Genomic DNA, 15,018 nt, shown 5'->3' with positions numbered 1-15,018 from the left:
ATCTTAAAGCCATGGCTGTCTTCTCCTTCCCCCCAATTTAGCTTTAAAGTTAAACAAAAATGACACCTGGTGGCAAATCTGTTCAATTACAAGTTTTATTGCAATCTGTTGTGCTAAAACAATAATATACAGGTTTGGACAGTAAATTTAAGCCAAAGAATGTGATCGAAATTATAACTTCAATGTTCTATACCCAAAGCATGCTCCAAATACTGTCTACTATAATTTTTATTCCTCTAATTTCCAGCAGGATTACATATCTAGTGCTAATTTGTCATCTGTATTTCCTCATGAAAATGGTTTATCTTCAATCACTTAAGAGAAATCTGGGTGCTCATTTTTGTCTCACTTATATATTCTGGGGATAAGAGTTCTCATTTCCTCCATGGTTGTCATCTAACTCGTTGCTTTTAAAGATCTCTACTCTACATGCTAAATCCATTGATCCTGTTTCTGACAGCCTCCATTTCTGCAGGTCATCTTTTTTTCATAAATATGCAACAAAAAACACTTATTCTATTTCATAGTTTACTTGAAATTTTTTGCATCGTAGTCTACAGTTAAATTCACATTGAAGTACTTTAAATTTGAGAGAGGGGACAGAAAATGGATAACTTGAAGTTAACATTTATTTGTGCTTGGTGTTTAATCATGTTTTATCTCATTAAATCCAGCTACCCCAAGAGGTCCGTACTGATTATTACCCATCCCATTTAAGAGAGAGGGAAATGGGCCCACTCTAGGGGGTGCAGCCAGGGGTGAGTCACAGAAATTATGACTCCAGAACCCAGTGTCCTAGCCCCTGCGGTCAGTTGTCCCACCAATCTTTGTTAAATAATTATCTAGTCTATTGTGTCATTTCTGGATTGTTTTAGTAAGCTCTTATATTTGAATTGCTTTTTGAAATTTCAGTTGTTCAGTTTTTAAGTCCATACCCTTGAATTGCTTGTCACCTTGAAATATATTTTAAAATCACTACCATCATTATCTTTAATCAGGCCATTTGTAAAAGTTATACTTGATTCATCCATATTTTTCCTTGAAAATAACAGACACTTGTAGTAAATAGCGATGGTACCGAGGCATCTTATTCTGATTCCCCTAGTTAACTGTTTCCTAGGGAAATCATCTACACTAAATCATCAAGTAGGAGCCAGCTATTGGTTTTAAATAAGTATTCGTGTTAATAGTCTCCCAGGTGAATTTTTTAAGTTTTATCTGAGTATTTGAGTCTCGATTTCAAGATGCCTAGATTCTACTTTCTAGTCATATAAAACTCTCCCATGTAGGATTTTATAGGGTAAATTGGACGTTTTCTCTTCCTCGTGCTACCTTCTGTCTGCTCCTCAACTCTAGCATGACAGCATTGTGACGAGTTAAATAGTTCACAAATGAGAAAGGCGCTCAGCAAAGCTGAGCAGCTCTAGAGTTGACAGAAGCAAAGCTGGCGAAGGCTGCTTCGTTTCATGTTGGTCCTGTGACTGTCCTGCCTAGGTTGGTGACCAGATTGTTGAAATCAACGGAGAACCGACACAAGGCATCACACACACTCGTGCAATCGAGCTCATTCAGGCCGGTGGAAATAAAGTTCTTCTTCTCTTGAGGCCAGGGACTGGCTTGATACCTGACCACGGTAAGTGAGGTAGCTCAGGTGTAGCTGAAAAGTTAAGAGTGTGTTAGCGAGGGGGCAGCAGGAGGGAAAAAAAATGTCTGAGTCAAAGGTAAACACCAGAACCATCTAGTTACACAGCATAATTTTAAATAGTGGTGTAGAATAAGTGGCTTCAGGCAAGACTTGTTGGAACAGAATATATGTCAAGCTAATTTAAGTAGAAAACAGTTGCTTCTGTAGGGAAATGTGCCTGTAAAAAAAGGACATTAGAGGCAAATGATTTGAAAAACATTTGAAATCTCTTCAAATGTTATTTCTTTTAAGTTGGTCTTGATAAGTAGCAAAACTTTAGGCTTTTATGGTCACTTGTCAAAAACAAATTGCTGTGTAGCCCCACCTGGAGATAAGGTATGGGCGCAGTGAGCTCGTATCTCCTTGGCTTCATGGTGTTTTTGAAATATCACAATATCAAAGTCACCATTTTTTTAATTGAGTACACCCGTCTAGAAGTGGGGTGCCACACCACGTAGAACTTGTCCCTTCCGGGTTCCTCCCCAGTGGAGCTGCTGAGGGATAAGTGCAGGCATGCCTGTCCCCGGTCCCCTTCCAGCCTGTAACTCTGACTATATTACCTGCCACCACCTGCTTGTAAACATACGTTCCCGGTGACATCTTTGCTAACTGCGCTGTGATTTTTTTTTACATAGTCCTAGGCTTTTTCTCTTCCTTCTTCAGGTTTGGCTCCTTCCGGTCTGTGCTCCTACGTGAAACCTGAGCAACATTAAGGCTTTCAGGGCTTTTCTTGGTCTTTCCTTAAAAAGACTTGGTAAATTTGCATGTCTTGTAAATCACTTCCTCCTTTTTTAATTAAAAATGGTGCTATTAAATACATCTACTTCTCTCTTCTGCACTTTCCAGTTTCCTTTTGACATTAAATTTGACAGCTTAATACAAAACAATTATATATGCCCATGACCTCATTCTGGTTACACAGTTCGGTCTCCTTTATTAGTGATTTTGGCATATCCTTAAGCTGTATTTCCATTGATAGTAGCTAAGGTTAGTAAGCCTCTTAGACCAGGCAATTTGGTCTAATTTTAAGGGTTTTTTTTTCTGGGCTTTACTACTTACAATTTATACATCATCTATCACTAATTATACATAAGTAATTGGATAAATGAATACTGTTATTTTGTGTATATATAAACGACCTGTTTTTAATGTACAAGTACAGCTGTCTGTATCCACCTGCCTTAATAGATATGTAAACATATATAAATATAAAATACTGATTCAGGTTGTTTAAGCAGTCAGTACAAGTCTAAGGGCTGTCAAAGTTCAAAACTTATTGTTCCTATTTACAATTCTAAAATTTAACAATGTTCTACTCAAATCACTTTTTTTTTAGGTGATTGGGATATTACTAACCCTCCATCTTCAAATGTGATTTATGATGAACAGTCACCATTTCCCCCACCTTCACCTTCTGCTTCCATATTTGAAGAGTCTCCCATGCCAGCAACTGAAGGACCTTTGCTGAGAGTTCAGATATGTGAAAAGGCAGAAGACTCCAGGGACATTGTACCTGAAAAGAAAAGCACTTTAAATGAAAATCAGTCTCTTCTCCAGAAAACTGTGAGCAAAAGGGATCCACGCAGCAGTCTTGGGCACAGTGACAAGAAAAATCTCTTAAAAGCAGAACATGGAGTTACACAAAGAGGAAGGTCTGCTAGTCCCAAAAAGTCAGCCAGTCGCTACTCAGAGGAACATTTAGAAAAGATCTCCAGTCCTCTAAAAAATGACCCCAAGAGACGACCCAGAGATCGATCACTGAGCCCCAGGAAAGGGGAGACTAAAAGTTGTCAGAGCTACCCTAGGGAAGGTTCTGGACACGATCATGGCAGGAAAAGCAGAGGACGGTCTTCGAGCCCAAAGCAGCAGCAAAAACCCGAAGGAAACAAAGACCAACCGAATGCCGAAGCCAAATCCCTAGCGGCTGAGAGTCGGAGAGCAGGAGGCCGTGCGAGGGACAATGCTGAGCAGACCTCAGACGGGAAAGAAAAACCGGCTGTTACCAGGAAGGATACAAAGCGGAGTCCGCCTGGAAACCGCAGAACAAGGTCACCAGAGAAAAAGAGCAAGAGAATAGATGAAAAGCCTCTTTCCTCCAAAAAGACTAACAACCCTACTAGCAGAGTAGTATCCGAAAATGAAAGAGGAAAGAAAGCAACCTTAGGAGAAACAAGTTCTAGTAAAGAGAAAACAGAAAATGTCAGAACGTCAGAAAAGAAGGTGAAGCAGGAACCTGAAGAAAGAACAACAGTTTCAAACAGAACGGAAGATCACAAAGGAAGAGAACCAGAGGCAAAGAAAACAATAACCCCGGGGCCCTGGAAGGTGCCAGGTGCAAGGAAGGCCGCGGGCACTGCCGCTGTGGCTGAGAAACGGCTGTGACCTTTAGCACGACACAAAGGAAAACAAGTTGTAATCTTTTCTTACTAAAAAGCACCATTTTTCAAAAGAAAAAAAGGTCATCTTTTTCAGAAATTCTGAAACACATATACGTGTAATTTGATTTGAGCATCAAGTCACCTAGGCTGCATGACAGGCCTTTAGGTTTGCTAAGAACCCCCTGTCCCCCTGGCTGGCTGCCCAGCTCGTCGTCATGAGTGTCTGAACACATGACGTATGTTGATACTAACAACATGGTCACAGCTCTGTATTTGTGCCCAGTTATCTACTGCATCATGTCGTTTTCTCCTTATTACTGAGATATTTCCACAGTAATAAAAACGTTAGGTTCAGCTTGGAAGTTGATATTCTCAATAGCATGTTGCATGTTTACAGAGAGAAATATTTGAGTCCTTACAGGAGAGATTGTCGACGCATCATTGAAGATGGTGGTGTCTCTTCTAACAGCTACTGATGATGTCCCAGTTTAAAAACAACGGAAACATCACTACTGTAAAGGGAAAAAAAATGTAGTTAAATATTGACACTGTTTTATGGTTTTGTATTTTAATTCGGCGAGGTAAGGTATTTCAAATAACTGTTAAAGATATTACTTACAATTGAATGTTCAAAATGAGAAAGTACTTTGAGTTCACCTACTGTGTTATCCAGCCCTGATGTAATTATAGCGTCTCAGATCACCCAGTTCTTTCATTATAAAACCACAAAGAAGCGTGTGGAAGTAGTGCTTAATGCTATTTGAAAGAACTACCAAATTCCTATTTCTGGATATTTTGGTTATACCTCCTATTAAGTCATTAGTCGTTACTAGATAATACATATTTGAAGAGTCAAAATATATTATGTGAAAGACTTAATCATGAAACTGGTTTCACAGTCCACTGCCAGATAAAGTACCAACTCATCTGGTGGCAGCTGACAAGTTCGGGTGTTTAAGAACAGAACCCTTGTAAGACCTGCTCAGCAGGTAAGGACAAACATGGTGACAGACAGTTCTTGCTAAATCTCAATTTTAATTTCTAGCTACATTAACTTTCTTGTTTAACAAGAAATGGAGACTAAACATCTGCTTAGCTTATACAGATTTTCAGAGTTTTTTTAAAGTCTAAAGATGTTTATTGAAAGGTAGAGACGGGTTTTAATTCCATTAAATAGATCTGGCTTTTTCAGTCCCCTGAAGCAGCATCAGTGGCATCTATAAATAAAGGAACTTCTCAGAATAAAACCATTTTATGGAATATTTGAACATACTTGTTCTCTCACCCTGGGTTCATCTCGTTATTGTGAAACACATTATGTCCAGGTCCTTCCCTCTCAGAGTCTGACTGTGAAACTCTTTAATGTAAAACTGAATTGGCCCCTGTAGATAAGACATGCTTCCCAGAGTAAGAGTTTTGAAATCTCCTTTTCATCCAGAACTATATTTACCCCTGTATTGTAACTACCTGAATAGAGCAAGATTAGGAGGCTTGATAAATGCTAAGAATTTAGTACCACAGAAATGATTTATTTTCCCTATAGTCTACAATTAGTGATAAAAAGCCTATTTTTATTGTTAACTGTGACATAACTTTGATGTCATATGTTGTCAGTCTGATGTGGCTCTTTTCCTTTCTATGTAACCTGTCACTGTACTGATTATATATTGACTTAGCAATGTGGCCTTGGAATGCTAAGCAAAATATGGATGTACTGGTTGTAAATGTTTATATATTGTACAGTACCTTTATATATACACACTTGAAGTTCTGATTAGAGAAAGAGATCTGTAAATCGCTCGTTATTTTTTATATAGATATTAAAAAAACAAAAAACGATTCATGGCCTCCATTTCTTCTACTGTTAGGCTTATTTAATGTTGCTTTCTATTTGTAGAGCTAATTCTCATCATGGTCTGAGTCCTCACGTAGATTTGGTCCTTCCACGTAGTGCAAACAGCCCTACAAGCAGGAAGACCCTCATCGTGATGACTTTATGTTAAGCTTACAATTGGTTTGAGTTAAATATACCTATTTTATATCTTCCATTGTAAAGAAAAGAGCTTTGCATAAGCTCATTTCTAATGGCCAGAGGAGTATAACTCCAGTTACGACAGGGTCACAAAATTCTCTCTCATCAGAATCTGGCATTTCACATTATTTTTAAGTCATTCTATTTACTAGAGGTAACACTTTTAGAATGAAGTGTTCTGACTTCCTTCTTGGTATGAATAATGCCTAAAACCTATTTTGAGACTAAGGTTACTACTTTTGTGGGGAAAAATTAATTCCTACCGTTGTATGAACTCCCCCTAGGAATGAAACCCCAGCCCTGCAATGGAGAGGGGTGTCGCAGGAAAGGCAGCAAAACGGTTTTTGTTGGTTTAGTGGACATATTTCCTTACTGATCAAAACAGCAAAAAAAAAGTTCTGGGAAACTCTTGCATGGCCCCCCTGGAAAGATTAGACTCAGATCCTACAATACTGTCTCCTAACCTAGTTACATCAAATGTTATTGATCCAGTAGTGTTTGAACGGAGTCAACTCCTGTTTCAGACGTCCCGGACACAGGAAAGCATATGGCTTTTTGTTTCTACATGAGACTATCTTGGTTGTTTCCTTTTCTAATACTAAGATATTCTCACGTAGAAAAAGCCAAATGCTTTTAAACATGTGAACACGTGAATTTCATGTGCTTAATAGGTCCAACATGCAAAGAGAACTGGGTTTTAAGAAAGCCAGGAGTATGCAAATTAAAACGTGTGACAGACTGATGGCTTCCACAAAGACGTGTTTAAGCTGAAGCTCGGTCCACACTGTGTCCCTGGGGCTGCGGAACACGAAATGTGATGTTTTGGTCTGGTGCTAAGAACACATCAGAGCAACTTTTTACGTCCTCATGGCATGCTCCGATGCCTAAGAGCTATCTGTGCTTTTAAAACAATAACAGGTTTACTTATTTAGGCAGCTCTTTACTAGTCATGTTATTAAGGTCTATCAGCAATACAACGACTGGTTTAAAGCATGCCATAATTATTACATGATATCTATTATCTTGCTCTAGTTAACCGAGTAAGTTTAAGATATCTACCAGCTTGGATCTGTTGATGTTGCAAGTAGAGCCTTAAGAAGTGTAAGAAGGGAGTATGAAGGCCTAAGAATGGAATTCTGTCTACTAGAGAACTCGAGTCTTTCTCAATATACATTTAAAATACAAAAACACAGCCGAAGGCTTTAATTTAGCCTAACCCTCTATTTTGACAATCCTATGGATATTTGTCTATTTTACAATGTTTCCATTAAAGTCGAGCAGAACTATTAGCAAATACACAAATCAAGAGCCTTATTTTGTCCTTAATAAATAACTGTTTGTTACCTTATACAGCTTGTAGGGCCATGACGAGCTGCAGGAAAGGAACTGAAGTGTCGCACATTTGTGAAATTCAAACTTCATTATTCAAGATGGGCATCAATAACTGCAAAAAGCAAAAAATTACTTTAAATGACTAAACTAAATACATTGTAGATGAGATTAAGTTTAATGAGTTTACTTCTTGATAACCCCAAGTCACATGTTATATTTGAAAGTGAGACCCATTTGGCCCATTATTAGTATGCAGGTCTAAAAAATTTCAAAAATGAATTTTATTAATTTGAAATGTTATTTTTACAGTGCATAGGTCCACTTACCTCTAAATGCAATGAACCAAAAATAAAAACATCCATCAGCTTATACTTTGTGAGATATACTGGTATTGAGAATTTTTCTACATGTCTCTGAAAGTCAAGAAAACCATACCCCAATTAGGCAAATATTTGGTTATTCAACTTTTCAGTGTTTAGATTATACATGGACCATCATGTACATATTGAGGAAGTCTTAGGTTACACCTCTAACAATTTTAGGAGGGCTAACTTTTCCTAATACGATAAATTATAAAATTAAGGGAACAGGTATTTTTCTTATCCTTTTATGGTTATTACTATTCCAATAAAATGTATGAATAGCCTGTTTTTACATCTCCATTTAGTTTCTCAGCAAAGGTAAACGTTAATCAAAGCATATTATATCTCACTCCTTTTTTGGGATCAAAAGCCCAAGAAATTATTATACCGGGATAAATGAAGCACTGAGGATAGGAGAACCACCAAGTTAAATTCCTCCATCCTAACAGGAAAAAAAAAAAATTGCATGAATGGTAAATTACTTGAGGTCTATTCTTCATTCATTCTACAGATTTATATCAAGTATCCATTATGGGGTCAGTTACTTACTGTTCCACGTTCTGGGGATCTAGGAGTGAATTAAAAAAGTCTCTGTCTTAAGGGACTTGCATTCTAGTGAATGACAGAAAAAATAAGATAATCAGATTGTGACTAAATGCCATGAAGGAAATGAATGGGGCTATATAACTGACAAGACAGATGAGATGTGGAACTACCCTAACCTGGGCCATCAGAGGAGGCCCTAAGGACCCAGCTGAGAAGCTACTCAAGGGAGAACCTAGAAAAGCATTCGAGAATTTGGTATAGTGGAGCACAGAGAAGGCCCGGGTGGCGGTAAGGCATGGAGGAGGTGAAGGTGGAAAGGGAAGCAGGCTTGATAATGAAGGACCCTGGAGGCCACCGCAGGGGAGCCAGGCGGTGCTTTTGCACTGATACAGTTTCTGTATTTCTAAGCTCATTCATGGGGCTATGGAGAACCAACTGAGGGAGGTGAGAACGGAAAGGGAACAGTGGTCAGCAGAGTAGCCCAGAGGAAAGGGAAGGCGGCTTCACCTAATAACAGTGGGATGTAGAACCGACACAACTTGGTGGCAGATTAGACATGGAATAAAAAGGGAACCGAGAATTAACCTTGAGCAGCTGGGTAAACTATGTTCCATTTACTAAAGTGGGGAAAACATCTACTCTTCCACCTTAAACAACTGTGGGGGGAAAAAAGGAAAGATATACATGGGAAATGGGTTTTGGATGTTGGACAACAGGTGGGACGGAACAGCGGGGTCAAGTGAGGTGCGCCCCATGACGGCCCAGAGGACTGCTTTGAGGCAGTTTCCTCTGTAGTGTAGGAAAGGGGAACCCAAACCGAACAAAGCAGACTTACTGTGTTCAGACAGAGAATTTGAGGAAGCCGGGGCAGCCTGAATCTTCAGGACAGAGTACCAAAGAGCTCCCAAAATGTGCAAGGGACTTACCATCCAAGTCTTCAAGTGAATACTGATCAGCACAAAGGAATACCCTAGAACAGGGAAAGAAACACCAAAAAGACGCAGGCAAAAAAATTCTTGAAGGGAGACTAGTTCATGTTCCCACCATCAAACTGGAAAAACATAATGAACAAGGCATCAGGATATTTAAGACAGACACTGCTTCAGTAATGGAGAAAGGCAGCCCTAGACTAAACCTGCTCTAACAAAGTTTAAAAGTAAGTCTTGAAATGAACAAAGTGTTTCCAAGTAACTACATTCCAAAACAAAGAATATACATACAGACGAAACCCCAACATCCAACAATGTAAAATTCACATCCAATAAAAAGTAACCCGGCATGCTTAGGAGGAAAATATGACCCAAAATGAAGAAAAAAATATCTATCAAAATAAAAAAAAACCCAAAAGAGGATTCAAACCCAAGATGAGGATGTCAGCATTACGGCAGAGTGAGGAGACTCCTTTGTTTCTCCTCTTAAATTGACAAGTCGGACAACTAACTCAACAAAGGATCCCCTGCTCAACACACAAAGAAGCCTGAGAGACCCACGCACTGGAACATCTGAAGGTGGACAGATAGGAACGAGTAGGGGAGGTGAGGGGAAGGACAGGAATGGGTACTGCAGATGCAGCATGATCACTGCAGCTCCTGTGACCACCATAATGGTGGAGAAATCAGCTAAAGCCCTCATGGTTTGGATGGTTAAGAGAGGCAGAAGCAAGTCTCCCAGGAAAAGGCATCTCCCTTCCCACCTCTACGCCACAGCAGACCCTGGTAGAGGTGGTTGGCAAGCACTTCCTTAACCAAAATGATGCCACTCCACTGTGATCCCACAGGCACAAATAGAGCAGGTAAGAAAAACAATTATGCTGTAACACCATATACTGAAAAACAAAAGCACCCTATCAACCTACATTGTAGGAAGCAGAACAGTATCTAAACAAGAAAAGAGCTTACTACCTTAAGTGTGCGGGCAGAGAAGCAATCCATAAAATACCATAAATCAAGGTACCGCGGGAGTGCAAACAGAAAAGTGCAGAAACCAAACTCGGTGTCACGGAAGACTGTGACTTAAATGACAGAGGATTTAAGACTGCAGTTGTGAAGAAGCTCGATCAGACACAAAAGAACTCAAAAAGGCAGATCAATGAGCTCACAAAGAAAATTAATGAACAAATGGAGTATTTTACCGAAGAGATTGAAACTATAAAAAAGAACCAAACAAATTCTGGAACTGAAGAACTCAATGAGATGAGAAATGTACTAGAGAGCACTGAAAACAGAGCAGACAAGACAGAAGACAGATTTAGTGAGCTCAGAGACAGAAACCTAGAAATGGCCCAGAAGAAAGGAGAGAAGAGAGAACTGAGAGTTTTAAAAAGTGAAAGAACTCTGTGAGAACTATCTGAAATTCCATCAGAAAGAGCAACATAAAGATAATGGGTACACCAACAGGAGAAGAGGAGGAGACGGGAACAAAAAGCCTACTCAGAGAAATAATTGATGAGAACTGCCCAATCCTATGGAAAGAAACTTTAGAGGAAGCTAACAGAACATCTAATTTTAGCAACTCAAAAAGACCTTTATCCAAGACACATTATAGTAAAACTGTCAATTAATGACGAAGATTTCTCAAGGCAGCTGGGAGAAAAAGACTGACCTACAAAGGAAACCACATTAGATCATCATCAGATTTTTCAGTAGAAACATGAGAAGCTAGGAGAGAGTGGAAGAAAACAAAATGCTGAAAGAGAGGAATTATCAGCCAAGGATAATACATCCAGCAAAGCTGACCTTTAGATATGAAGGATTAAATAAAGGTTTTCCCAGGCAGACAAAAGCTGAGAGAACTGACAAGACCTGCATTCCAAGAAACATTGGAAGCTCTTCTAATGGAAAAAGACAAAAGTAAACAAACCTTTGAGTAAGATGACTTAACAGCAGTCTCCAACCTTTTTGGCACCAAGGACCACCAGTGTGCCTGTAAGAATCTAATGCCTGATGACCTGAGGTGGAGCTGAGGCAGTGATCTAACACTGGGAAGTAGCTGCAAATACAGATGAAGATTCACTTGCCTGCTCGCCCGCCCATCCACCACACACCTCCTGCTGTGCAGCCCAGTTCCTAACCTCTGGTCCGTGGCCCAGGGACTGGGGATCTCTGGACTGACAGACAGATACAGAAAATTGCCAATACACTTCAGAATAGGATACTAAATAATTATAACAAAGGTTAAAGGGGGCATTAAAAAATAACTATAACTACTACAATTTGGTAATGAATGCACAATATCAAAAGAGATAATTTGTGACAAACCAAAAAAAAAAAAAAAAGGCAGGCGGAGGGGAAGGACTGAATGTGCACAGGTGAATAAAGATAAGCAGTAATCAGAGGGAAAAGGGCTGTTGGATCAGCAAACTATAGCCCATGGGCCAAAGCTAAATGTGCCTATTTTTTTTAAGTTTTAATGGAACATATACAAAATGGCAACAAATGATAGCTACATAATGTCCTTATTTACTATCTCTATTACAAATATCTTTATTATGTTAAATGAGGTAAAGAAAATAGCACGTTAAGGAGAAACTTATGAAAGATATCAAAAAATTGAACTTCTATAAATGACTTCTATAAATGGGTAGAATTAACAGAAAATTAGTGCAGAAGAATAGGTTAGTGAACTTGTAGGCACAGAATAGAAACTATCCAAAACTAAAGACAAAGAAAGAAGAATGGGAAAATGTATAGCGCTTGAGTAAGCTGTGGGTCAACTTCGAGCAGCCAAGCATGCATGTAAATTGGAATGCCAGGAGGTAGATGAGAGTGGGGTATAGAAAACTTAAAAAATAGCCAAAATTTTTCCAAATCTGATGAAACTGTAAACCCACAGATCCAATAAGTGCAACAAACCCCAAGCACACACACAAAAATGAAAACATTACCAGTACACATTGTAAATTGTACAAATTCAATGATAAAAACCTTGAAAGCAGCCAATTATTTTTTTTTTTAAAAGAAATGACAGCGGACCTCCTGTCGGAAACAATGCAGTCCAGGAGGCAGGAGAGCAACATCATCTTTAAAACTAGAATTTTATACCCAGCAAAAATGTTTCAAATGTAAAGATTCAAAAATCTTTCTCAACAGAGTGGGCCTATACACCTTGCTAAAAAGATTGATTTTTATTTTCAAAGTAATAGTGAGCTATTAATGCGTTCTAAATTATGAGGCTTGCTTTTCAGAAAAGACACATTAACTTTTTGAGAACAGACTGGGTTTAAGGAACAGGGGTGCCATGCATATGTAAGAGCAGGAGAGCAGAAACCTGTTCAAAAAAACAAAGGAAGTTGACTTAGGGTAGGATGGTAGAAATGGGGTACAGAAGAGTGGCCTAATTAGAAAAATATCTAGAGAATAATTATTCAAAGACTTGGTGAGTGGATGTGAGATAATGAGGAGTAAAGAGGCAAGAATGATTCCCAAGTTGCTGACATGAGCAACTATACTTACATAGAATTTTACCCACTTGAAAAATAATTTAAACCAATCGTACATCAAAATCATCATTGAAACAACCCACAAGAGTAAACTATGCCAAATGCTGCATTTAAACTAGAGAACTCACAGTGTAAAAACTGCAAATTAAAAATAGAACAGCATTTTTTGCAGGAGAAAAAAAGGCATTGGTCTTTTTCTGAAATCTACACTGAGCTCAGTCTTGAATTTGAGACAATTTCTATTGTTCCTTATGGAAAATAGTAAAAGCATAATTTTTCTTAGCCACTTCCCGAGACACTGAAGTGCCTTTACAAGAACGGTTCCTTCTAAAGGTAAAGCACTATAATGGAATATTACTTTAAAAGAAATTGTAACTCATGCAGCGTTCAGGATGGCTGCATATTTTTGCTAATCCACTTCTAGTTCAACAACTTTGCTTCCTATGTTTCTATCTTCACAGTTGAGTCTATGAGTGAAAGATTTTTAAAGAATTCTAAACAGCGATAACAAATGTTTATCGTAGGTTTACTAAGTGCTAAGTACTTTATCCTGTGCTGAGTATCTTACAAGATAACCTCATTTAACCTGAACAACCTTGTTAGGTAGTTATTATCCCCATTCAACAGGTAAGGAAATTGAGATACAGAGAGGTTAAATAAATTGCCCCAGATTATAATCTAGTGAGTGGCAGAACTAAGACTATAAACACAGAAATGTCCATCTTCAATCCCTGGTCTCTTGAGAAATTTATCTTTAAACCTCAAAAATTTTCCTGCGTATTAGGATATGAGTAACCAATACAATGATTTTGCATGAATACAGGTATACCTCGGAGATAACGTAGGTTCAGTTCCAGACCACTGCAATAAAGCAAGTCATAATCATTTTGCTGGCAGAGGGTCTTGCCTTCAATTTGAAAACAAACAAACAAAAAAACGCAACGTGTGTGAAGCACAATAAAGCGAAGTGAAATGAGGTCTGCCTGTACAGTCTTTACATATAATAACGAAGTTTCTAATGTATATAAAGTTCACAAAATCTTACCATTAAAATGTTCGGGCTTTCAATTCGCCTCAAACAGGTTCTTCAAAACAGGTAACAATGAGTAAGAATTACGAGTACACTACTACCGTTTTCATAAACATATGTATATGCCTGTGTCTGTAACAAGGATGCTGATAAGTGAATCTAAATCATCAAAGGCATAGTTTTGCAAGCACAGACACTGAGGACCTGAAATTATACTAACAGTTAGATACTTCAAACTGCACAACAGAGGAACTATTAATTCTTCACTTAGTACTGTAATGGGGAACACAGTTCAGATGGTTTCTATGGAAACCACGCTGGACAATGGGCCTGGATGAGTGCACATGTACTTAAATCTCTCATACTGAATTACACGGCACATTATATGCATAACTCTTCCACCAACAACTACACAGTTACTAGGTTAACTTCAAAGTTGCAAAGTAATTAAAAATTTCTCCATAATTTCACAGAAACTCAGTTTAAAATGTTATTTTTTTCCTTCAATAAAAAAAGCCTAGAAACTGAAAATCTCCAATAAAGTTATTTTATTTGAGTTCAACCTAAAATAGTTTAAATTAGATCTCTGTTTGCTAGAGGTATGGAATCTCCAATTCTATAGACTGTAATACAAAAGTACTGATTTGCATATTTCCAATAAAGCATATTTGCTTCATGCTTTGGGCATCTACTATAGTTACCCAAAAGACTATTTCCAGTAAATGTAACTGTCACAGCGCTGAAATGTCCAGAATCAATTCCCTAACTTAGAAAGTCGTCCTCGTGTTACCATAACACATAGTCTTTAGTCTCCCGACTATTCACATTGTTTGAAAACTATGAAAATACAGGTTTTCAGCAGGCTTGCCCAGTTGGAAAAGGCCTGGTTCCTCTGAGAACCCCGTGATTCATTAGGTTAGTCAGAGTGAGGGCACCAGTGTGTTCGGACAAGCAGGCGGGTATCTCGCAGTTCCTCCAGACATCACGTTCCTTCAGGCGTACGTGCTGATGCCAGCAAGGGGAGCAAGTCCACGCACAGGACTCGGCTCAGGATTTAATTTTCCACAGCTAAGAAAGAAAAATCACCAAAATTAGTGAGTTTTATGACAAACAGGTGGGGTTTATAGGTACACATATAAACATATAGGTGACTGTGAGCCAAGAACCCTTTACATAAGAAGAAAAATATCAACTCTGGCAATAGCAACCACAGAAC

The 15,018-nt window shown here is 38.5% G+C and overlaps 2 protein-coding genes across 2 annotated transcripts in view; one reads left to right on the top strand and one right to left on the bottom strand.

Annotated features, from left to right (window-relative positions):
- MAGI3 (membrane associated guanylate kinase, WW and PDZ domain containing 3) overlaps positions 1–5,901 on the top strand; it is a 188,847-nt gene extending 182,946 nt beyond the window's left edge. Inside the window, exons 22-23 of the mRNA XM_011368991.2 lie at positions 1,495–1,633; positions 3,021–5,901. Coding sequence (XP_011367293.1) covers positions 1,495–1,633; positions 3,021–4,066 — 1,185 coding nt within the window. The 3' untranslated portion in view covers positions 4,067–5,901. The remainder of the gene's footprint in view (positions 1–1,494; positions 1,634–3,020) is intronic.
- An 8,432-nt stretch (positions 5,902–14,333) lies between these two features.
- The window catches only part of PHTF1 (putative homeodomain transcription factor 1), a 44,701-nt gene continuing 44,016 nt past the window's right edge, over positions 14,334–15,018 (bottom strand). The window contains exon 17 of the mRNA XM_023534955.1: positions 14,334–14,765. The gene's annotated coding sequence lies outside the window, so the exon portion shown is untranslated. The remainder of the gene's footprint in view (positions 14,766–15,018) is intronic.

This window comes from Pteropus vampyrus, unplaced genomic scaffold (genome assembly GCF_000151845.1).
Source record: "Pteropus vampyrus isolate Shadow unplaced genomic scaffold, Pvam_2.0 Scaffold6, whole genome shotgun sequence".
Classification (NCBI taxonomy): domain Eukaryota; kingdom Metazoa; phylum Chordata; class Mammalia; order Chiroptera; family Pteropodidae; genus Pteropus; species Pteropus vampyrus.
Note: the sequence above shows the minus strand (reverse complement) of the source record. Positions and strands in the feature narration are given on the sequence as shown.